At 35.8% G+C, this 26301-nt stretch overlaps 1 protein-coding gene across 1 annotated transcript; it reads right to left on the reverse strand.

Annotated features, from left to right (window-relative positions):
• Positions 1–214: 214 nt before the first annotated feature.
• On the reverse strand, positions 215–20985 carry LOC116040695 (scavenger receptor cysteine-rich type 1 protein M130-like). Its single transcript, XM_036008052.1, has 19 exons — positions 20880–20985; positions 17983–18297; positions 16303–16410; positions 15879–16079; positions 15434–15634; positions 14957–15111; positions 12681–12840; positions 12226–12540; positions 9751–10059; positions 9304–9609; positions 7395–7694; positions 5876–6163; positions 4717–4992; positions 3723–3898; positions 3383–3494; positions 2984–3145; positions 1991–2080; positions 669–826; positions 215–543 (listed from the first exon to the last, which is right to left on the reverse strand). The coding sequence occupies exons 1-19, from the start codon at positions 20941–20943 to the stop codon at positions 352–354; spliced, it is 3888 nt and encodes a 1295-aa protein (XP_035863945.1). The 5' UTR covers positions 20944–20985; the 3' UTR covers positions 215–351.
• Positions 20986–26301: the final 5316 nt, after the last annotated feature.

Raw genomic sequence — 26301 nt, forward strand, 5'->3', positions numbered from 1 at the left:
TTCTATGCAAAAAAGGTATGTATAAAGGTTTTAGGCAGCCCTGCACGTTATTGTAGGCCCAGTTTAATATGCAACTTAATTTTATACAATATATGTAGTAGGGGGTTCCTGATCCGTCTGTTTAAGTTAAGGGGTTCTTGGCATAAAAAACATTGAAGACCCCTGCTTTAAAGTTTATTTTAACCACTTTTGCATATTTCTGCTGCATAAAAAGCTTCTCTACGGTAATGTTGTTTGACTATAATTTGGACTTTTTGAGTATGTTTTTGTAAATGGTAGCCAAGTTTTGGGGGCGGGGTCTACTTTGCCAGATTTAAATGTTTTTTTGCATCCTTTAAACCTAGTTGTGGCTCACCCGTCCTGGCCTGGCACTAGGTAGTCCTCATCCCCCTGCACTAATCCTTGAGGTGCCTTTGCGTCACTTTCAGGTGTTGTTTGAGGGCTGTTGTGGACTTCAGCCTCGGTTTGAGTGATTTTAGGGCAGGTTTCGATGTCATCGTAACTCTCCTGCGGGTCCTCCACCTCGTAGGTCACCCCATCTGTTAAGAAGAAAAACAGTAGCATATTAAAATGTGCTCACTCTGATTGCTGACAATGTGAGAATTTGTCAAAGTATTGGTATTCAAGTGTGAAAAAGATGTGAATGAACTGGCTCAAAACTTTCCTGTGCTTTCATCGGGGTCACCCTTCTTGATGTAGTCTCTTGAGTCAGCATCAGTGGCGGCCTGAGCAGTCATAGGTTGAGCCTCATCAATATCATCGTAGGGAAAAGAGGAAGTGCTCTGTGCGTCGTTCTCCGTGATGACTTCAGTCTCTGATTTGAATCCTGCAAGAACAACAGCAAACAAACACTTAAACAAATGCTATCTAGTCATATCTGCTCGTTTTGGTGCCTAAACTCAACTGCCACGGCCCCTGAAAGGAGCGTCACTTTGCGGTGCTCTGAAGCCAGCTCCCAGTAACTTTTTGTTGGCTAAAATCAACTAAACTTAAAGAGCCCCTATTATGTATTTTTTCCCCCAGCTTTTAGTCTGTTATACTTTTTTTGTGTATGTAATATACAGTATGTATGAAGTACAAAAAAACGCATTTAACTCAAAATGGAGCTTTCTCTCCCACAGACAATTAATAAAATTCCTCAATTAGTGATGTCACTGATGAAAATGAGAATGCCAGCCCAGTTTGTCATATGTGCTGCCCATAGGTGCTGCCTGAGCAAGCATAGCCCGCCAAGCGGCTTGTTTAAATTTGGTTGACCAATCACAACAGAGTGGGACAGCTGACCAATGAGAACAAACTGGGCTTTTCATGAAGACGGGCCAAGAGCTCAAATCAAGTGTTTCAGGCAGAGGAGCTGCAGCAATAGGCACTGTGCAAAAAATAAAGTTTTTTGAACATCAAAGCATGTAAACCTATTCTAGTAGACCCCAAGAGTGCAAATAGGATGCTGAAAAAGAGTATAATAGGAGCCCTTTAACTGTCATGTTACCTTATTCATCACACATCATACCAATTGGTGTGCATAGCTTTTCAAACCCGTTTATGAGAATGTTTTGTAGTATGATACACCCTATATAATAATATAAAACTGAAATGCAGTGTTATTATATAGAGATGAAAGTAACATAATGCAATGTGAAAGAAAACACTGCTATATGTTACCAATTCTTATGCTACTAAGAACTCTAGCAAGTCAAAAACTGATGCTTGGTCAGGTGCCTTTGGTGTTAGGTAATTCATACGACATCTTATAGCGCCACGGCCCGTACCATACTGACGCTTTCTGACACGGACCAAGCGTCAGTACAGTATGTGACGAGTTGGGAGTGAGACCTTGTTGACGACTCCTGTAGTAATGCTACTGGTAATATGTAACAGAGGCTGGGGTGCAGCCTGTGATTAGTATTCACTGTTCTACAAATGATTTAGGAGATTACAAAAATAAATAAATACCAATAATATAAATGTATGAATATGTTTTAAGACTCACTGCTAAGGCTAAAGTCCTCCATTTCATTGTCTTTAACATCTTCATAGTCTCCACTTTCAAACTCCACTTCTGTTCTTGACAGTTTTCTCACTATTTCAAAAGAAAATTAGACAATTAGCAAAACAACTGTCTCACAGCAAGGGACATGACAAGAGCTGGGAAAACAGTTACATTTAAATAGGAATACATTAGTGGCACAAATTTAAGAAGTTTGGGAGCTGAAATATACGATAATTCTATATTTTTTTAAAACATGAAAAAAATTACAAAAATAGACCTTACATGTCTATGGTAAAAGAACATGAAAAACCAGTGTACAGAATAACCATAAAACGTCCTTCTTTAAAGAAAACAAATTCATTTTCACATAAAAAATTAATACATCTGTTAATTTATCATCATTTCACAAATATTCATCTTGTATTTTAATACATTAAACTGTCAAGTTTAATATTGTGAAATACATTTCCTGGATTAGATCAAATTAGTGAATAGAAAAAATCTGTTTTTACACAAGTAAATATCCTTCATTAAACAGTAAAACACCAAAGAAATACACAAGATTTCATGTACGATTCAAGCTACACACTGTATTTTAAATATGGAAAATTACTGTTTTTTTACAAAGACAGCTATTTTCTGTTATTTTATATTATTTTTGGCGCCAAAGCTGCCAGAATATTGTTTTTTTAGGGGTTTTTGACAGTTTGGACAAAAGCAGCAGTGATACCATTATTTTAATGCTCAGTAAACCATGAGAATTTAGTCAGCAAGAAGAAAAACTGGCCTCTTGTGGCTAAAGGCTCCAGTTCACCCTTTTCAATACACTGGGATGTTCAGGATGACTGATTAGATTGATTGAATTTGTTTTGTCTTTTGGAATGGTACACTTGTTCAAGACAATTCATTAAAAATGAAACAAATTATCACTCAGTATTTCATTGTAACTAGACATTAACAACTAAGATAGGTGTAATGGAATGATATACTCACACGAGAAATTCATGGCTTTTTTTTTGGCTTTCTTGACAATGCAGATCCGTACAAATACAACACTCAGTATGACCAGAACCAGAAGAAATCCTACGCCCAGGATGATAGGCAGTATGTTGGGCTTAGTTGGTTCAGGACCTTTTCTCTTTGGGGGCACATACCCTGAAATCAAACACAGCCACATTCTGCATTTACTCCCAGTAAAGAGTGGGGGTGCTCCTTGATTTAGTTAATATGTGCTATGTCAATCCAATCAGAAATTAGTTTTATGTTAAACAAATTAAATTTCTACAGATTACAAAAAAGCCCCTATTTCCTGTTTTTACATGCAAATGAACTGAATGAATATTTTTGGGAACCAGTTGGATTTATTTGGAAAGGATTCATGATTTGTGTTACCGCCACAGTAGATCTCAGCTGGTTGGACATTTGTACAAGTTCTTTGCTTCACACAGTATCTGATGTCCTGGTTATGTTCGGTGCACTCCAGCGATGTTTCCAATTTAAGGGCCTTGAAATTTAAATTGAAACTTGTCTTTAGAGTAACACCTTGCCATACATAACAATAGAGAGTCTGTCAGCCAACAACGCTGGCGGGATTAATTATAAGGCCAACATAGTGTATACTGCAGTAAAACAGTAAAAGTAAATGTAAAATTATACATATGTCCCAATCCTTATTCAACTAATGAGTGGGACATTGCCAGAAACAAACACAAAGTGGAACACAAAGATTTACCTCTTTTTTGTTGTTAGTTATGCTTTCATTAGGAAAACCACAATCAAGTTCTTTACACAGCATCTCCTTATGTTTCTTGGAGAATGATTTCAAGGGACACACTTTTTTCCATCCAAGTCCATAGCTGACTTCAATCTGACCTCCACAATGTTCGGTGGTGTTAAACTTAACATTGTCTGTAAAAAACAAACAAAAAGAAAAACCCGTCAACTCTGTTGTTATGTTATGTTAGGACTATCCAAAAGTCTTAAAACCAAAGTGTTTACTTCATTTTTTTACATAGAATCAACAAACAAAGTATAACATGTTTATTTGTGAGCTTGAGAGGTGCTGGTTAGCATTTTTTGTTTTGTTTTTACTTGGAACTGAGACAGCTAGGCTAGCTGTTCTACACTGCTCCACATCTTTATGCTACGCTAGGCTACTCGTCTCCTGGCTAAAGCTGACACGAGAGTTGTAACAATCTTTTAATCTTACACTCGGCAGGACGAACGAAGAGTGATTGCATTAATGCCAAATGTCAAACAATTTCTTTAATACTGTAATAAATAAACATGATTCTGTATTTGATTTGATTCACCATTTCAGCTGCAAAGATTCTAACGATGTCATTTTCAGGGGATTTACTCCAACATGCATACGATTCCTTATAATGTGTTAATAAGGAATCGTAATGTAATGTGTAATGTGTTCTCCATTTAAGTGGTGATCACATAAATTCTTTATATTCTGATAAAATGTAAGAATCAAAAATAATGTGGGGAAGATAATGTGTGAGGGCTCTAGAAACTTAATTTGGATCACTTGTGAGATTTTTTCTTTAAGTACTGTGAAGTAGTGTGATGTTATTTAAAGTAATATGAATGGCACTTCCTCAGACAGGGGGACAGAACTGTGACTTTTTCCGATTCTGATTTCTGATTCTGAAATCTTTTTCTGAGGAGGATTAGACAAATCCTCTGCATTTTGAATGTTAAAGAAAGCACATACTTACGAACACAGTAAACAGACACCAGGTTTTTTTTACACTCTCCCATGAATCTCTTGCACTGGCCAAGTTCATTATGTTTGTCCTCACAGCTGACATGGTAGTACTTTCCATTTGCCTTAGCCAGTTTATCACCAGATATACCAGCAATAGCGTTGCTACAATTCTGTTCTTGGCAAACCATTTGTGAATATTCGTTTTTCCAGTTAGTGGCGCACACCGCAACGTCATTTATCTTCACTTCACCATGACATTTGTTTGATAGGGTGATAGTGGGCTCATCTAAGGAAGGAAAATAACAAGATCAAATATTTAAAGGAGCAACAAGGACACAGACATATATGCTGTAATATTTAGTTAGATAGAAGTTTTTAGTTTTTATTGATTTGTATTACAATTACCGCTTTTAACAATAGCTTTGATATGACAGTATCACGTACATGTACAGAATGAAACAGAAAACAATGGCAGCTCCAGCAAAGCCATGATATGCACAAACACAAAAACAAATAGAAATTGCTCCAAAATTATTATAAGTGAATACATGAGCTATGATGTTCTGGTAAGCCATCTTTTTTTTTAACATTCTGCCTGGATCTTTATTTTAAGCTAAACCAAGCTAATGTAGTTTCATATTTTATTTTACCAACATGAGAGCAGTATCAATATTCTCATCTAACTCCAAAGCAAGACTGCAGATAAACATATTTCCTAAAAACAAATATTACAAAACATTAAAGGTATAGTAAGCGATGCTAATCCAATACACTTTTGTCAATATCTCCTCACAGTCACCTAGCTCTCTATTTTCTGTGTGCGCTGTTCCTATACAGCCCAGGCTCTGCAAATGGAAAACAAACAGAAAGGTGCACACAAGCCAAACAATAATATTCCAGCCAATCAGCTGGGTGGTGCGTGCAAGCAAGTAATGGGGGCTGGGGGTGAAATGTTCCCTGGGAGTCAGTTTGGCAGTTCAAATATAAACAATCTTCTCGCAGCATCGCTTACTGCACCTTTAATGGTCAATTAAAATGATTGTCAAGTATCTACTGCATCTGTAAAAACGGAATAGCTAACTTTTTCTTACCCACTTTGTTTTTTCAAGGAGGTTTATAATGTAACTGCAAAGCTTCTATGATCATTTGACAGCAGAAATAAACCTTACCTTGACATTTGAGAAAGAGCTGCTTCTGTGGGTCTGATGTTTGCTTTTCACATTCCCAGATGTTTTCTGGATTCTTCACACCTGCACAGCTGAAGCTTGTGATCGAGTTAATGCCCGATGTAGTTGTCCTATTTGACATGAAATTGCCGCACTCCAGATTCTGACAAAGCATCTCCCCCTCTTTTTCTGTCCAACCTTCAGTGGAAATAGCACTGATTCCGTTCTTTGAGTGAACAGCCACAGCTCCACTGCAGGCCATTCCTCCAGGCAGCGCCATCTTACGCCAGTCTAAAAACACAGCGGGGGAGAATTGAAGGGGTGAGAGAAGGTTTAGCAAATACAAAACTTGCAAAAGTTATGGTAACACTTTATAATAACCATCGCTAATAAATGTCACATTGAAAGTTAATTAAACTTAAGTTAGTTATTTTACTGTTAAAAAACAACAAAATGATCATTTAATGTTTATGATTATTGTTGCTCACATCATAACATTTAATACATTATATAAGCATATGTTAATGATTAAGAAATTGTTTATAAATCGTCAATAAACATTACTTGGATGGCTATTAGAAAGTTGCATCTGATGAACATAATACCTCATTAAGGGTTAATAAAGACCTTGTTCTATAAACATTGTTTAGATAGATATCAGTGTACAAATAATCAAATGATCCTCTCTTCTATAGATCACCAAAAAAAAATGTAATGGGGCCAAATGAATGTTACTTTATAAACCGCTTATTAATCATTTACTTATGAAGCATTATTTGCAACTTTATAATATCCAAATCCAAATTATGTGTGTCGATGGTTTACAAAATAATTACTAACCATCGGCAAAGTATTACTTTATCTAACTATGTAAAAGAAATGGTTTGATGTTTTGGGAAATATGGATATTTGCTTTCTTGCTGTGAGATAGATACATAAATTGACACTCTCATATCTTTATGTGAAGTGGGAAGCTACAGCACAAATAGTGGTAGTGTCTTCAAGACTTAAAAACCGAGCCAAGAAACAGTCTGGCACTTAGCGTTTTTTACACTTAGGTTTTTGTATGGCTTAATCAAACAATATAACATGTTAATTAACGAGCTTTAGAGATGCTGTGAGGCAGATTTTTTTTTTCCATTGGATGGAGGCTAGCTGTTTTCTGCTGCAGTCTTTATGCTAAGTTAAGCTAACAGTCTCCTGGTGGTAGCTTCATATTTGTCCTATACAGGCATCACAGTGGTATCATTTTGTTCTTATCTTTTCTTAGCAAGCAAGCAAATAAGTTAATTTACCAAACAAAAAAGACAAAACAATTCCAATAAAGGAAGGTCCAAGATATGTTGGAATGCTAGAAGAAAAACTTATGCTGAAAATTGCCCGTCCACTATTCAGACCTACACGTCGCAAAAATGTCCAATATGAAAGGTTTACATAGAGAAAATATGACAAAACACAAGCTGCAGTTTGACAGAGACAGAGACAGAAAGTGATAAATATGAGACAAAATCACTACACATACTGGAGCATTGAAGACCACCATGTAGGCAGCCCTTAGAACTGGTTGTGACATTGCATGCTGTTATTGACTTCTTGTCTTCCCCACAATTTATTTCTGAAATGACACGATCCTCTGTTGATTCAGGTCCGAAGTAAGGAATGGGGTTTCCAGGCACACCACATTGTTCCCCACAGATGGCCTTTTGTGTGTTGATGTTTTCAAGAGCTGTGTTGCAAACTGGGAGCCACTGGCCTTCATACTCCACCAACACATTTCCAGAACATTTGTCTCTGGAAGAAGAAAATTTGGACTTGACACTACCTGCAACAAAACAATTCAGAGGGTACAGAGTTAGAACCTCAGGTTATTTATATCATTTGTTATTTTAATATAACATACAAGAAATAAATCATCTGGATGGTAGATGATGCAGCTATGATGTACATGCACTCTATGAATTTATCACATCTGTCTTATTGTGCCATCTCCCGGTCACAGGCATGTACTACAGTACAGCAATACATTACAACCACTTGTTAAACTGTTTAAACTGACTGATATTACTGTTGGAGTATTAACAACCAATAGGCCTACAACTTATTGAAATGCCTTTGTTTATGACCAATGTTTGCTTACTTTATAAGACTTTATAAGATATAGACTTGGCTATTATATAATAATATTAATAATACTAAAAAGTATATAGCATGTATATAGCACTTTTCAAGCTTAATAAGAGGTGTGAAATGAAGGAAATAAGTCATATATAAACAAATAGGATGCAAATATAAGAGATGATCTCATTTAAGCCAGGTAATGATATAATTTAAAGCAGATAGAATGCCAATAAAAGAACAAACTCTTAATTTTTTTTTAAAGTGAAAAATATATGGAAGTAGGTAAGTTAAAGTAGTAAAGTAGTAAGTTAAAAGAAAACAACATAAAATAGTGATGGGAACTCAGAAGTGATGTAATAATAGGAAAAGGAAACATTGTACATTTTTTGCCATTTTGTAAAAGTAGGGAGCACTTAACTGCATAAGAATAAAGACTAAGAATTAGCGACTTTGATGTTTTGGTTTAACCTTAGCAATATTATTAACTTAGTTAATTAGTTTTAAACTAAGTTAGTTTAAAACTAATTTTGAAAATGGTTGAAAGACCATCATGTTGTCATTGAGGTCTGACTATGCCTCTCTGAATGTGTGTATATGGACTGTATACACGCTTAGGGACAGCAAATGACAATCCGCATCGTGCTATGTCTGGGGAAATACATTTATGTATAAAAAGACAATAATATTAACTTTATGCAAAGATAAAATTAATTTCAACAATGTTAGGATCTGATTAATGTGGGCTTGTTTGTCACAAATTTGGTTTTCATTATGTTCAAGAGTTGTTGTACAGTAGTTTGTATCAAATAGGACACACCTTTAAGAATTTGAAAGAATTTTGGAAAACAAGAGCCATATCAAAACAACCACAATTAAGTTATGTATTTGCACATTTGATATGTGCCAAACGGGATGAGGGCAAATTTGAGAGAAAAAATAAAGAAGTGGTTGTTGTTGTTTTTTTCTCCATATGGAAGGACATTTGTTTAAGTGGAAAATTATTTGGCCTATACTGACAGCCTTCTCTCGACAAATCACTGAAAGAAAAAAAAAGTTATTTTTGATCTAACTTTCCTCCAAAATTCACTGCAATCTGTGAGAGGTTAGGTAACTCTCTGCAAACAAATGAACTGAAGGTAAACTGAAAATACTTTATATACAGGTAAAATATACAGAAATTTGGAAGTAGGCATTTTTAGCAGGTAGGAATCAATGAGGGATTCAAGCTGACCAAAAAGAGTAAACAAGTCAGTCAAATAATCACATTTTAAAATATTTTTTTTGTAATATATAAAGAAAAAAGAATGCATTACCTGAGCAAACAACATAGGCTTGGCGAGGGTTACAGACGTAATTATTTTCATTTTTAATGAAGTTGCTCTGGCTCAGGTTGGTCATGTGGTTTGTAGTGTGCAAACCCTTAAAGAGCACCTTACTCTCTTTAGTATTGGCCTTGGGGTTGGGAACTGGGAATATCATATCCCCACAGCCCAGGTTTTTACACAGCATTCCAGACTTTTGGTCTGTCCAGGTGTCTGCACACACATCTCCACACTCTCCATCTGCACAAACCTTGACATACCCCCAACACTCATTGGTCAGTTTCACCTCGATTTTTCCTGTTGGGGCAACCAAAAGGCAAACAGCCAAAAGGAGAAAGAAAGTTATTTGTGGACTTCATCAGCAGATTATTTCCAAATCTACGCATTGCATATACATGCAGTATTTTACATGTCTACGTTTTAACACTGTCACATTACCTGAGCATGTCACAGTGGCAATAGTATCACCGTGGTTTGATGGCGGTGTTGTGTTTTCACAGTCCAACAGAGATGTGGAGTTGGATAAGCAGCTGTAAGATACATTCCAAACATCTTTCATCAAATCAGGTCTAGAGATGGAGCTATGGTTTGAGGCATTCCCACAGTGCATCTGCCGACACACTGTGTTGGCAGAGTTTTGGTCCCATGTCTCGTTAGAGCCGGAGAGCCAGTAGGTTTTGGGGCCGTGCTCTATCCCCACCAGGCCAGAACAGGAATTATCTCCTTTCAGAAATACCACCTTGTGCTCTGACAGGAACAAAATAAATTAAGGCTGTTAGTATTAGATTATGATAGACTGGTAAATTGTCCAGGGTGTCCCCCTCTTCCTTCACAATGCATGCTGGGATAGGCTCCCTCACAAAAACTTGAATAAGGTAAGCACGTATATGAAGTTACTTTTGCCTAAGAATGATGAAAAAGGTGAGGTGCCGTTTTAACCCTCCTGTCGTCCTAAAGTTTTTCAACCAAATTTTCAACAACAAAAAGCAACGTGGATGGTTCTCTACAACACTCTTCACAAGTAAAATAAATGATCATTTCACTACTTTCATTGAATTTGGGTGTTTTATTTAATTTTATAGCATTTGAAAAAAAAGAAGATAAAAGAACGTTGAAATAAGTGACGAAAATGTAGGAAAAAGCTTAAACAATGCAGGAAAATTCCCACAAAATTGTCCAAAGGCGCAGGCACAAAAACGTCAAAATGTTGACTCAGAAAAACAAAAAGTTGCATGGTCGACGGGAAGACAACACAAGGGTTAAATTCAATTGAGCCATTTTGTAACTAAATATGCACCACTTTGCATGCATTACATTGACATATTAGAGTCAAAGGTTTTTATTGAGGATATTTTGGATATCTCTTTGTATCATTCTATAAATCAGTAAATACTGTCAACACCCACTAAAAAACAGTTCTCGCCATGTTTTTAGGAATACAATGTTGTATAGACCTGGCTATAATAATATTTATTTTATTTATATAGCACCTTTCAAGTTTAATAAGAGGTGTAAAGTGAAGGAAATAACTCATGTATAAACAAAACAAATAATATAAACTGCATATAAACAAATAGGAAGCAGATAAAGAGATGGTCTCATTTAAGGCAGGTAATGATATCATATGAAGCAGATAGAATGGCAATAATAGAACAAACTCCTAGTTTAAAAAAGATACATACAGACTCAAGAAAATGTGACTGAATTTGAATATGTTATGACAATAAAGTTAAAAGAAAACACCATAAAATAGTGACATGAACAGCAACTAAGAAGTGATGTCATAATAGGAAAAGGAAACATTTTCAATTTAGTCCATCTTGTAAAAGGGAGTTTTAAGGAGGCACTCAACTGCATAAAAAAAGACAGAGAATTATCACCCAACACCCCAGTTGCAGCTCTACCGAGCAGTTTAGCATCTTTCAGCTAATCCGTTTGGTTGTACAGTCTGCGACTTTACTGTTTTGGTTTAGCCTCAGCAATAGTATTAACTTCACTTTCATCCAGCAAAAAAGCTCTGATAAAATTTTTCAAAACTTAAAATGTCTAAACATTCAATTCAAATAACTATTTGTCCCTGAGGGGCAATTCAAAATGAATGAACATGAATCCAACATATTATTAGCTAATATAAATCAGCCTATTTGTGAAAAAAAAACATTGATGATATTATTCATTTCACTATTTAGGTGATGTAGTCACAGAAGTAGGCATCCACAGATACAGTTCATCCTAAGGATTCACTCTGCCACATATCAAATTATGCCAACAATTATTATTTTAATAGCTTAGTATTCTATGCACTATGTATAAGGGCTTGAGGACACCCTACACATTAGTGTAGGCCCAGTTTAAGATGCAGCTTAATTTTATGCAGTATAAGTTGTAGGGGGTCCCTGCTCTATCTCTCTTTCAGTTAAGGGGTCCTTGGCTTAAAAAACATTGAAGACCCCTGCAGCAGAGTATTATTTATTTTACCTAAAAAGCCAGATATTTCCAACTGGAGACATGTCAGGGATCCGGAAAAATGACTTTTTAAGCTGGTAATTTACTTATTATTTAATTTATTTACAGTTGCTGCTTCCAGGTTGCAAAATAATGAGCTACATTCATGTTTTTAATTAATGCTACTTTTCACTGGGTGAGATCATTAAAGGGCTAATAAATATGGAGAACAATTTCACAAAAAAACTAGAGATATTTGTAGAACCTTTGCAATGGCTTTTAAAAAATTATAATTAATTTTTTTTACACTTTCCACTCGAACCATAAACAAAAAAGTGGAGGGCAGATTTGAGTTCACTTGAGTGCATTTATACACACATCTGTACTCTAACTGACTGTCAGGCACAACAAGAGAAGGTCAAAAGCAAAAAACAGACGAATGGAAAAATCAAACAAAAAAACACTCACCCTCACAGGTTATTCCTACTGCTACCAGATTCTTGGTTGGGACGGGTAAGTTAGCTTCTGGAATACACTCAGATATATGTTTGGCATCTGAATTGCATTTTACAGTTTTGCGTAGAAAATCATTTGAACCCTGGCTGAATTTTTCAGGAGTAGGGAGAACTCTTCTACTCCCACAGTTCAGTTGTTTGCAGACAGCGTCTGAATTGTCAGATGTCCATCCAACTTCATTGACCCTGTGCCATTTACCCTCATGCTGGATCTCCACTCTCCCAGCACATTTACCAGGACCGTCAAACAAATCCACTTCTATACTTCCTGTTCAATGACAGCAAGAGAGTTGTCAAACATGGTACACAACACAACATTGCACAGCTGTCACATTTTTGCTTCCAACATAATGTCAAAGTTTAAAAGGCAGGAAGAGTGCATCACATGTGATTCCTGCCATACCTCACCTGCACAGACTACATAAGCAACGGAGGAACATTGGACACGGTTGTTGTAACGCTTGGCTTTACAGTGCCACAGTGAGGATTCATCGCCAAAGCAGTTCACATTGTCCATTATCCCTTCTCTCGTAAATGTCTTCACATCATTCTTCTGGTAACTAATCACCTAGAAGAAAGCATGATCATTTGGATATTATGTCATTTATTTCTGCCAAACAGAAGACGTTGATTTCCCCAAAGAAAACCGTAAGTTATAACATGTTTTTTATTATTAATTATTATTATTAATAATAATAAAAATAACAATAATAATCATAATAATAATAATAATAACTCATTGGCACTGCTCATATGTATGAAAGACTAGGACATTTAGACAATGAGGAGATTGAAAGCCACTCTCCTATCTGCATGTTAAATATGAAGCTACAGCCAGGAGATGGTTAGCTTAGCTTAGCATGACGACTGGAAACAGAGAGGAAACAGAAGGCCTGGTCCTGTCTAAAGGTTTGCTCCAGTCTATATGCCAAGCTACATGTATGCTTCATCGCTTCAGGATTCATCGCCAAAGCAGTTCACATTGTCCATTATCCCTTCTCCCCTAAATGTCTTCACCTCGTTACTAATCACCTAGAACAAAGCATGATCACATGATTTTTATTATTAACCCTCCTGTTGTCCTCAGGTCAAATTTGACCCATTTTCAAAAAGTTTCTATATCAGAAATTTGGGTTTCTTTCAACCAAATTGTCAAAGAAAATAACGTGGATGAAGTGAACTGATCATTTATTTACTTGTGAAGAGTAATAGTTGTATGGAACCTATTACTCTTCACAAGTAAATAAATGATCAGTTCACTACTTTCATTGAATTTGGGTGTGGTATTCAATTCTATAGCATTTGAAAAAAAAAAGAAAAAAAAAAGAGCGTTGAAAAAAGTGACAAAAATGTCGGAAAAACCTTCAAAAACGCAGGAAAAAAATAACGTTGGGAAAAGTGAGAGTGTTGAAAAGTGTTGAAAAGTTTGAATTTAAAAGTTTGACCCAGAAAAACAAAAAGTTGCATGGGTGACGGGAAGACAACACAAGCTTAGCTTAGCATGACGACTGGAAACAGAGGGGAAACAGAAGTCCTGGTCCTGCCTAAAGGTTTTTTTTCCAGTCTATATGCCAAGCTACATGTATGCTTATTGTCTCCTGGCTTTAGCTTCATATTTAGTGGACAGAAATAAGAGTGTTGTTGATCTTCTAATGGAACTCTCAGCCAGTGAAAAAGCGTATTATTTGAAATAGGAGACTATGTGACTTTTTTTTAAAACACATTTTTCTTCTTACAAGTTAAAACTAGAATTCATAGTGATGTAAAACACAACATGTCTTAAAACATGCCTGTGCTTAGTCCAACACACTGCTGCCACAGTCAGTGGTGGAGGAAGTATTCAGATCCTTTACTTAAGTAAAAGCACTAATACCACACTTTTAAAATACTCTGTTACAAGTTAAAGTCTTGCATTAATACTTACATACTTTTAAAAGTAAAAGTATGTAAGCATCATCAGGAAAATGTACTTAGAGTAGTAAAAGTAAAAGTACTCAATGCAGACAAATCCTCACATTTTAGAAATTGGAAACGATCCAAACAGTTCTGTCAATCAAATAAGTGTTCAGTCGTCTAATCATTTCTGCTCGACTTGTAGGCGTTATATTGTCGGGTAGTTTGATTTATAATAAAACATCATATTTTATAAACTACATGTGTTTTGTGTGCAAAAATCTTAATTTGTAATTTGTAACAAGTAACTTAAGCTGTTAGATTAATGTCGTGGAGTAAAAAGTACACTCTAAGAAATATCTGTGTATTAACAGTTTGTGTGCCTGTATATTTTAACATAAATTGTCCATAGAACATGATTAACAGTTGTATTTCTGTTTTTTACATTTCAAACTGCATAATCTGTGCTCTGACAACTTTCGTGGCCACACACGTTGGTTTTGGGAGATTAAAAAAAGCATTTTGTCAGAATACACTATTGAACATCTGCTTAGAAATATAGGACATATGTGATAGGATAGAACAAAAAAATGTAATTCCGCTAAATAAAACATGTAACATTCATTATTAATTTAACTTGTTTACATTTTGAAAAAAAATGTATATACAAATATAATACCCATTTTCTATAGGCTCAGTCCGCCTTTAAAAAAAATACTTTTCCAGTGCTGGCTGTTCAGAAAAGTTACATACGGCCTGCATTAAATAAAACATTTTGTTTGAAAACTCACGCTGCCGCAGTTTAGCTCCCTGCAAACCACTTCAGCCTCCTTCTTGGTCCAGGTGGTGTCACACACGGCCCGACTTTGGCCATTCACTTGAATGTGAACTTCACCGTAGCAGGTGCTGGGTTTGTTATTGTCCATCAGAACTACTGTAACATTGTCTGTTGGAAAAATCAAAATGATGCAAAGTGATTTAGATTTCTATGACGCTCAAGAGGTGACTCTTTTGATGAATCAATCAATCAATTAATCAATCAATCAGACTTTATTTATATAGCACTTTTCATACATAAAATCCCCCCCCCACACACACACATACACACACACACACACACACACACACAGATATACACATATACAATAGCATCATGTTGTCGAAGATATAATACATAAGACAAAGCAAGATCATAGCGAAAACGTTGTTTCAATCTGGAAATACGAGTTACTGTTGGAAAAAATGTGGTGAAATATTAGTTGAATTACCTGTGCATGTCAGTGTGCCGTTGTCCCAACTGTGGGCCGTCATACCACAATGCATTTGCTGGCACCACACATCAGGATTGGTGTTGTTTTTAACAGGATTCCACTCGCCATTTTCCTCTTTTTCCAGCCGCCCAGAACACACATTTGATGCTTTTCCTTTGACATTTGATGCGTTTCCTTTGAGTCGCAGTTTGTCATGACCTGTTAATGAACCATTGTCTCAATTTACTGATTTGTTGCTACCATAGTAAAAAAATGGATGAAGGATTAAGTTGCTAAATTTGACTCATTTAGCGACTGGCTCCCCGACTGAAACGTTACTACTTTCGGAAGTCCGTTCAAACCGAAGTTTATACATTACCTTGACGATGGAACACATAAAAATGGCTGCCGCTCTTACCATTCTGTGTGTGTGTGTGTGTGTGTGTGTGTGTGTGTGTGTTACCTGTGCATATGACAGAAGCAGGATTGTTGCACGACCTTGATTCCTCAGTGACACACTGCCACAGATTATCTATTTTTTGAAGGTCTGAACAATTGATCGTCTTTGGGTTTGTGAATTTCCTCTCATCCATCCAGTTGTTCGAAGTCTCCTTGGATGTACCACACTTAAGGTTTTTACACAAAAAATCGGCTTCCTTTTTTCCTTTATGTGAGATGAATCACATATACAGTCCTTAATAATCATCATAATAGTACTAAAATACTCCATACCTAACCATAAGTCAAACTAATTTATTTAAATGCATTACAAAGTGAAAAGCAAACAGTACTTTGAACTTTAAAGTGTGGAAGAAAAAGAGAAAAGAGTCTCTAGGTATAGACTGAATCCTGTTGTAGTGTAATGCATGTGTGATGCTAACTCTTACCCCAGCCTGTATCACCGCAAAAGTAACCTGAATCAGTTTGTCCCCCATCTGTGGAGTACTTGACAGCTCCTGCACATTTAAATCCATCCAGGCTGATTTTGATTGTATCTACAAGAGCAAAAACAGGTAACAGCCAATTACAAATAGAATAGACAGCCGTCATCATCATCATCATCATCATCATCATCATCATGTTATAATATATATTTTGGATTAGCAAAACTATATATATATATATATATATATATATATATATAGTTTTGCTAATCCAAAATATATATATATATATATATATATATATATATATATATATATATATATATATATATATATATATATATTTATACTATTATAAAGCAGCTATTTTGTAGCATGTAATCTGACTATTCAAAGGTGGAAAACACACGGCTTTCACCCAGGAAATGTGTCCTGGGAGAGTTTTCATTCCAAACGCTTTTTTTTTTAATCTTAACTAGTCATCAGTGGTGGAAGAAGTATTCAGATCCTTTACTCAAGAAAATGTACTAATACCACACTGTAAAAATACTCAGTTTTTCTCTCTCTCCCCTTTCAAGTCTAAGCTGTCCTATCCAAATAAATGCCCAAAAAATAGTCTTTAAGAAAAACAAAATACTCTATTACAAGTAAAAGTCCCGCATTTAAAATGTTATATAAGTAAAATGATGTAAGTATCATCAGGAAAAAGTAAAAGTACTCAATGCAGAAAAATCTTCACATTTTAGAAACTGGAAATGATCCAAATAGTTCTGTCAATCAACTTAAGGTAGTGTTAATCGGCTAATCATTTCAGCTGGGCCTGTATATTGTTGGGTAATTTAATTCATAAATTCAATAATAAAACATCGTACTTATAAACTGCATTTGTTTTGTGTGCAGGAATCTTAATTTGTAAAGTAACTAAAGCTCTCAGATTAATGTAGTGGAGTAAAAAGTACAATATTTCCCTCTTAAATGTAATAGAGTAGAAGTAGAAAGTGGCATGAAAAGTATCTACATTTTTTAATTAAGTACAGTCCTTGAGTAAATGCACTTAGCCCCTTCCACCACTGCTAGTCATTACCCTAAACCTAACTCAACTCCCGTTGCCGCATCACGCTCACATTTTGTCGACTAAACTTAACAGCCACAGCCCCAGAAATGACTTTCTCCTCGCGGTGCCCTGTACCCGGCAACTGCTTCTGATTTGACCGGCAGCTCATGGTGCTCTGTAGCCGGCTCCCAGGAACCGTTTGTCAGCTAAATTTACCTGTAAAGACCCCTGAACGTAACTGTCATGTGACGGGCCGTCACGTGACCAGCCCACAGTCGCCTAATTTAGTACGATATCAAACCCATTCATGCGTAGATCGTCATCATCATCATCATCATCATTTGGGGGAAATTGTTAGGTCTTTGTAAATTATAGAGTGTGGTCTAGACCTACTCTATCTGTAGAAGTGTCTTGAGGTAACTCCTGTTGTGATTTGACACTATAAATAAAATTGAATTGAACTGAATCATCACCATCATCACGTTATATGTTTTGGATAAGCACATCTCTTAGCAGCTATTTTGCAGCGCATAATCTGACTTTTTTTAAAAGGTGTACTTTTCAACAGTGCATATTTATCTAAACATGTGTAAAAACTAGTTCATAAAAAGATGTAAGTTCAGCCTTACTTGAACATTCGATCTTTCTATGTTTTCCCGTTCGGTGACTGCTGACTTTAAAACCAGGATGAGGACATTCCCACAGATGGTCCTCCTCTCCAGTGCAGTTCACTTCATTGAGCAACATCTGCTCAATGGGCCATTGCACAGCCTCTGTTGTGCTGTCCTTCACAGGTTCCCCACAGTGAGTGCTCCTGCACACCACTTTGTCAGTGTTCTGGCTCCAGTATTTCTCTCCAACATGGCCCCTTTCGCCTTTAACGTAGATTTCAATGTAGCCTTCACACGGGTTGCTTCCATTCTTTAGAATCAGCCTATTCTCACCTGGTTACATGACAAGAGGTTTATAGAAGTATGTAAATATGCAAGGTGGGGTACAGTATACGTGTCCATTTTGTAGTCTTCATTCATTTATTTGCTGAGAGTTTGCTGTCAGTGTTGAACTGCTCTGAACCTATTTCTGAGCCTTCTACACACATTTGCTACAGCAGCGTGTATTATTAATCAAGTGAAATTTCATAAAAACTCTGCTGAACTGCCTTTTTTGACTTCAAGAAAAACTGACATCTGGCTACCGCAAAACATTCTTGTTTTCCTATTTCCTATTTAATGACATTGGTTCAAAAATGTAACACAATTCCTATACAAATCAAAGAAATGAGTTGATAGAGAAATAAAAGATTAATTTTACAAATCTGTCTTTTCTCTCATTCCTATTTGGTTTCCTAGATTAGAAATAGGCCTATGTCATTTGATACTATTTATATTAATATAAATTAGAAAATAGGAATATCCTTGACAAAAAAAGCTCCATTTAAACCTTAGCACTGTAAATATTCATTCATGATCTACAGTATTGTTGGAGACTCTATTCCATCTATATGCTTGATTGTAACACCTTTTTAACCGTCTGAGCTATTTTAGATATCTTTTTAAATTCAAATGTATATTTTAAATGTATATAACGTGACCCCCATGTGTTTCATATCAAAATGTTCAGAACAAACTCAGCTTTCAGTACAGTGATGCACAAATTTGTTCCAGAGCAATGTGTAAAGAGATTATTTAGCCCTAAAGCTGAAAGTTGATGTTCGCTTTTTGAAATTTCTCAAATCTCCAAACCTACACTCAATTATTTTGGTGCTTAAAATGAATTTTAAAAAGTCTTGGGTTCACAAAAGTAGCGCAATGTATTAATAAAATAGTAAATAAATGTCTAAAATGAAATTTTTTAATAAATTGTCAAGTATTGCTTGGAGTCGCCGGTGCGTCTTTTGTCCTCAGAGGGTTTTAAATTATTAAAAAACTATGCAAAAAAAAATGAATTACACCAAATGTTATTGGATAGCATTGTTTTTGAAGTTTTGATATTTTTTTGGTTTATTACAACTAATTGCGCAAAGTCATCACAGCAGGCAGCTCCGGTATCGGACCATGGAGACTTTTTTTCCTGATGCTGGCTCGACTTTGACTTGATTAAAAAAACTACAGCTTTGAAGCTTTCACCAAAATATCTGAGAATAATATTTTATTGCAACCTGTTGTAAACTATTTCATCCCAAACTATTTGAAATTATTTAGAATGTATCACCCAAATTGCTATACACTTATTTATCAACATTATAACGTTTATTCATTCATTTGACATACAGATTTCTATTCATTTTCATTGAGTGTCCTGATGTAACTTCTACATCAAGACTTACCTTAACACTTACATCATGCTAATTGATTTGTCAGACAGAGAACATTTTGTCAATTTAATAAATCATTTCACACAAAAAACTGGGCACAAATTTGCAATGTAAATAATAAAAATAATATAATATATATAATATATAATAATACATTTCTAACTTATCTCTTAATACAAAATTGACTTTGCGTGGGATTTCTTTCTACACTTCCAGAAATGTTAAAAGAAATGATCAGTCAAATTTTGTGTTATTATTATTATTATTAGGATTACCGTCAGTTTTGAGCTGACATGAAAATGTGCCAAACTTAGCAGTCCATCTAAAGTGATGCTCACAAAACTGTAAGAATGTTTTTTTTCCCTGATTGTGGCACTAGGGTTGAGTATCGTTTGGATTGTTACGATTCCGATACCGAACCGGCACTTTTAAAATGATTCCGATTCCTATACCGATTCTTGAAAAACTGAAAAATGACATCAACATTTGTTGCATTCTAGCGATGTCGGAATCCTTGGCTGTGAAATACAGCCACACTTTCGACTGCTTCGCTTAAGGCCTTTTAAATGCACTAAAAGCTTGCTAGCTAACGATAGACTAGCAGAGCAAGTGTAATATGTTTACTAGCGATCACCTGCAGTGAATGGTTAATATGCTTTTACGTCCATTTCTGTGAGCCCAGAGGGAAAATATAGCATTTTAAAAGTAGCCTACATTTACGGTAGCTAGCTAACGGTAGACTACAGAGAAAGTGTGATATTTTTACATCCGTTTCGGAGCGACAGAGGGAAGATATTTCAGTAGACACATTAAGTGGAACCGAAATGAGGAACCGAAATTTGCGGTCCGATTCCTAGCGGTTGCGTAGGAACGAATGGAACCGGGTTTTGGTACCCAACCCTATGTGGCACTGTGGGATTATCTACATTTTAAAATTGTGATTTAAAAAAAAAAAAAAAAAAAAAAAAATACTAAAACATCACAGTTACTGCTTTTTTTTAACACAAAAAGCTTTGGAAAAAAGCACAAAAACGTTTAAAAAAAAAAAAAAAAAGCATCACAAGCATTAAAAAAAAGTTCATTTTAAATTTTGACCCGGAGGACAATAAGTTCATGGTTGACAGGAAGACAACACAAGGGTTAATCTAACTCTTAATTGTAATTAGTCCCAGATATAGAGAGTTGAATCTAAAGAGAGTAGTTGTTACTTACTCTTGCCTTGCGCGATCACCGCCTCAATGTGAGCAGTGTGGAGGAGAAGAAGGAGGAACCACATCGTCGCCACAGCTCATGACTAGAGAGTGAGGCAGATCAATGATCTGAGCTCTGCTTTATATCGCCCAGGAAACGCCCACCAAAAATGGATCAGAAGCTGTAACATGCATGGGGTGCATATAGTTCAACTCACAAACATTGTTTCACAACGGAGGAAAACTGCACTCAGCCTCCTTTTTCTCATGCTAACAGCTAAGGGCATAGGTCAACATTGGTGGGGGTGGGGGGGGGGACACACACACATTATAACCAGGGGTTCTGGGGGGGGTCATCGCCCAGAAAAGTTTCAGCGTCAAACACTTCATTTCCTGCATTTAAAAAAATAAATATGTTAAATAACAGAAAAAGTTCTGGTAGCTCATTAATTGGACATATATAATAAAAAAAACGAAATTATGTGTTATTATTCTGTTATTAAAAATGTTCTCATACAAAGCTGTTCAGTTAGCTAAAACTTCTGAAAATGTTGAACTCAAACTTCAAAAAATGTCGAAAACAGCCACAAAAACATCTGAAAAAGCGTCACAAAGGTCGAAAAAAGCGACATTGTGGACTTACTTTCCCAAAACCAATCACATTTTTTTGAGGGGGACTAATCTACCTCTTTTAAATATTGGGGTGGCATTGTATAAAATGTGTCATTTAGCTACATATTTGCAAAAATTGATATCTGCTGATAAATTGTGAGGTGTATGTTTTCAAGTTTTCCAACAGCTACACATCTTCAAAAATGTGTTTTTCTCTTCTAAAGACTGCAAGACTGGAAGGATTGAAGTATTTTCACGTTACTGTTACTGCGATGCACACTTTTATGTATAGCAGAGATTTATTTATTCATTTAATAATGATTACAATGTCTTAGTTTGCGATAAGATCACAGCTACTTCTTTAAACACGGCAACACAGATGATGTGAATTACTCTCATGCCTGGGTCAGTTAATTCAACTATTATTATCAATGGTTAATAATTATCAATAGTTGCTTAAAAACTCAAATCAAAATCAAATATAAAATCAAATTTTTAAGGGGAGACACTACAGGTAAAAACATTTTTTGTGTACAACTTCTTTCAGACTAGTGGAAATAAAACATTTATTTTACAACACTTCAGTCTATTTGCGTCTGTAGATTTCTCTTAAATTCACCAAAAGTTACCATAAGTTAGTGCCTCATTAGCCTATTTAAACATTCAATTTCAGAAAACTTATTGAAAAAATAATTGTCTAAATGAAGGCTAAGCATAGGGGGAATTTACAAAAATCAAAACTGGCCAGTGCAAAAACAAAAGAGCACCTAATAGATAAAGTGAAATATACACCTAATCCATGCATTAATAGCTACAATTTGAAATCCCACTATGTTTACCCTATAGTGTCTTGCAAAATGGATAGAATGTTACAATACATATCTGTAGACCATTTTTAATAACACACATTCAATAAGATAATGCCTATAATATAAACTAATAATATTAAACATATATTAAATTGTTTTACGCTACTCACCTGTGCAGTCTTCCTTGAAATTATACGACATGCCTGCTCAGCCAAAAGCAGTTGTAATTACAACAATCACATTGTTAGAGTCCCCAACAGTGTGATTGTAAACAAAAAAAAATAAAAGATATCGTTTAAACAAAAAATATCTGTAATCACTGTAACTAAGAAATAGTATTAAAAAAATTAAAATACATAATCTTCCGTTTTATCTGAATTGAGATCTTAAACTCTGTCATTAGACATAGCAGACAACATATCGTGTAGTTGTCTTAAGAATTGATGCCAGCATTGTTATTATATGATTGATGATGAAACTTTTTTTTCAGTGCTGTCTTTTATAAAGTTCAATTCATTTTAAGTATAAACCTCTTGCAGTAATTCTGACATCTGATCTGATAATAAGTCCTCAAATACAACGACTCAGCGTTAGGGAGCAACACACTCGGCACTCATCAAGGGAGCCAAATGTCAACTCGCTGTACATCAGAGAAATGTCAAGCTGTTAATATTCTTGAAAACAAAAGATTATTTTTACTGAGAAAAAAAAGCCTCCTGCTAGCTATTATCACAAAGCATGTAGAAGCTATAAAAAGCTCAGGTAGTGGTAGGCTCCAAACAAATATCTGGCTTCCTCAGCAGAGAGATCAAGATTGTGAATAACATGAGGGCAATTACATCCAATGGGTAATTTCATTTTTTTTTTTGACACTTCATGTGGTAGAATCACAAAGAAAAACTATTTATATTAATAACTCGGATGTAACTCATCATTTATATTTGTTGCATTCATTCAACTTGGACACACTTGTAGAGGATGGACATATTGAAAGATACTGCGTAACATATGAACCCTGTTTTACATTTTATGATGTGACGTTTTGAACAAGCATACACAAAACCAGGGGTGGAACGCAACTAAGTACATTTACTCAAGTACTGTACTTAAGTACACATGTTGAGGTACTTGTACTTTTTCTTGAGTCTTTTCTTTTCATGCCACTTTCTACTTCTACTCCGGTACATTTCAGATAAAAAATATTGTACTTTTTACTCCACTACATTAATCTGATAGCTTTAGTAACTAGTTACTTTACAAATTAGGATTTTTGCACACAAAACACGTGTAGTTTATAAAATATGATGTTTTATTATAAATTAAACTACTCAACAATATAACGGCCTACAAGTCCAGCTGACATGATTAGACCATTAAACACTTAGAGGACTGACAGAACTGTTTGCATCGTTTCCAGTTTCTAAAACGGGGGTCTCAAACTCAATTTACCTGGGGGCCGCTCGAGGTAGCGTGTGGGTCAGGCTGGGCCGCGTCAAGTATTCAACAAAAGTATTCTTTGTTTGCTTTCTTAAATAAATCTTGTTGCCTCAATAGACATTTTTTAAGATTGGCAACCCGGTTCTTTCTCTCATCTCCCTGGTATTTTGTATACTCCTCAGCATGTCTAGTTGAGTAATGATGTCTGATGTCATATTCCTTGTACACCGCAACTTTCTCTGTGCATATGAGACACATAGGGGTGCCCCTGTGCTCGATAGAAAAAATATTCCGTCTCCCACTTTCACTGAAATTGCCTGTGCTCGTCGCCAACCTTTCTCTTCACGGTACGTTTTGAGAGAGACATGACTGGAACTGGGTGATGGCATATATTTTCCATCACTCCGGAACAGTTTCAACCAAGTGACTAACGCTGATACTTCCCCAGGTACTTCACGGTTGGCTAGCTTGACAACCGTTGACAACAAACGCCGCACTCACGAGACTAGCTATGGTAGCCCGTAAGTGCTAAACAAATAAAATAAAAGCGTGGCAAGCGCGGCACACGCCATGACTCAGCAAAAAGGTGCGTTTCAGAACAACGCGCGGGCTGCACTGACACTAAACTTTGATGTCAAGTAGGGGGGCCACAAAATATCAGCCTGCGGGCCTCAATTGGCCCCCGGGCTGCGAGTTTGAGACCCCTGTTCTAAAATGTGAGGATTTTTTTGCGTTGACTACTTTTACTTTTAATACTTTAACGACATTTTCCTGATGATACTTACATACTTTTACTTAAAGGGTAACTATTGTTTTTTTTTTCAACCTGGACCTTATTTTCCTATGTTTTTGTGTCTAGGTGACTGACGGGAACAACAACCTTTGACGTTGGTCCAGTGTTAAGCGAGATCACTACAGTCGGCAGCGGCAAAACAAGCTACAATTAAGTTAACAGGGCAATTGTCCAGCTTGTATTTACCTTTACAAAAGTGCTCGTTTTGCCACTGACAGGCTCAGATTAATATTCTAAGTGTCTGACAACAAAGACACAAAAACATTGGAAAGTAGGGTCCAGGTTGAAAAAAAGGGTAGTTACCATTTAAGTAAAATTTTCAATGCAGGACTTTGACTTGTAACAGAGTATTTCTACAGCGTATGCTGCATTTTATACAGCATATACTTTATATGCAGTCGCTATAGAAACTGTAATAGGAATGTCCATCCTAGCTGAAACCTTCTGTACAGTTAGTGGATGTGCAGTATGATTTAGAAACTTGGATCCTGTACTACGAAGCAGGATCAACATGCCCTGGATTTATTTCAGTTACCCGGCTTCACCTAACCTAACAACCGCGGTCCCGCATAAGCTGTGCCATGATGGTGGTTAACAACTAGTTCAATCAACCCAGGGTTACCCAATCCAGTGACGCGCGCGTTCACATAAAAGAGGCGTTTTTTTGCACAGCATGACCAATCGTAAACATCTACCAGAGCCGCATATTTTACATAAGAAGAGCAAACTAGCATTGTGCAATACAGTCGCTGCTTCCTAAAACACCCCCCCAATGTTGAACCCAAAGTTACACCCTTGAGGCTAAGTAATCAACTGGGGAAGTTCCACAGTGATATCTATCTATTCAATCTTTCAACAAAAGGGTACCTAATAGATAAAGTGAAATATACACCTTATCCATGCATTAATAGATACAATTTGAAATCCCGCTATGTTTACCCTATAGTGTCTTGCAAAATGGATGGAGTTTTACAATACATATCTGTAGGCCCTTTTTAATAACACGCATTCAATAAGATAATGCCTATAATATAAACTAATAATATTAAACATATATTAAATTGTTTTACCCTACTCACCTGTGCAGTCTTCCTTGAAATTATACGACATGCCTGCTCAGCCAAAAGCAGTTGTAATTACAACAATCACATTGTTAGAGTCCCCAACAGTGTGATTGTAAACTAAAAAAATAAAAAATATTGTTAAAACAAAAAATACTGTAATCACCGTAACTAAGAAATAGGATTAAAAAAATGAAAACACATAATCTTCTGTTTTATCTGAATTGAGATCTCAAACTCTGTCATTAGACATAGCAGACAACATATCGTGTAGTTGTCTTAAGAATTGATGCCAGCATTGTTATTATATGATTTGATGGAACTTTTTTTCAGTGCTGTCTTTCATAAAGTTCAATTAATTTTAAGTATAAACCTCTTGCAGTAATTCTGACATCTGATCTGATAATAAGTCCTCAAATACAACGACTCAGCGTTAGGGAGCAACACACTCGGCACTCATCAAGGGAGCCAAATGTCAACTCGCTGTACATCAGAGAAATGTCAAGCTGTTAATATTCTTGGAAACAAAAGATTATTTTTACTGAGAAAAAAAAGCCTCCTGCTAGCTATTATCACAAAGCATGTAGAAGCTATAAAAAGCTCAGGTAGTGGTAGGCTCCAAACAAATATCTGGCTTCCTCAGCAGAGAGATCAAGATTGTGAATAACATGAGGGCAATTACATCCAATGGGTAATTTCATTTTTTTTTTTTTTTACATTTCATGTAGTTGA

Source organism: Sander lucioperca, chromosome 12 (assembly GCF_008315115.2).
Source record: "Sander lucioperca isolate FBNREF2018 chromosome 12, SLUC_FBN_1.2, whole genome shotgun sequence".
Taxonomy (NCBI): domain Eukaryota; kingdom Metazoa; phylum Chordata; class Actinopteri; order Perciformes; family Percidae; genus Sander; species Sander lucioperca.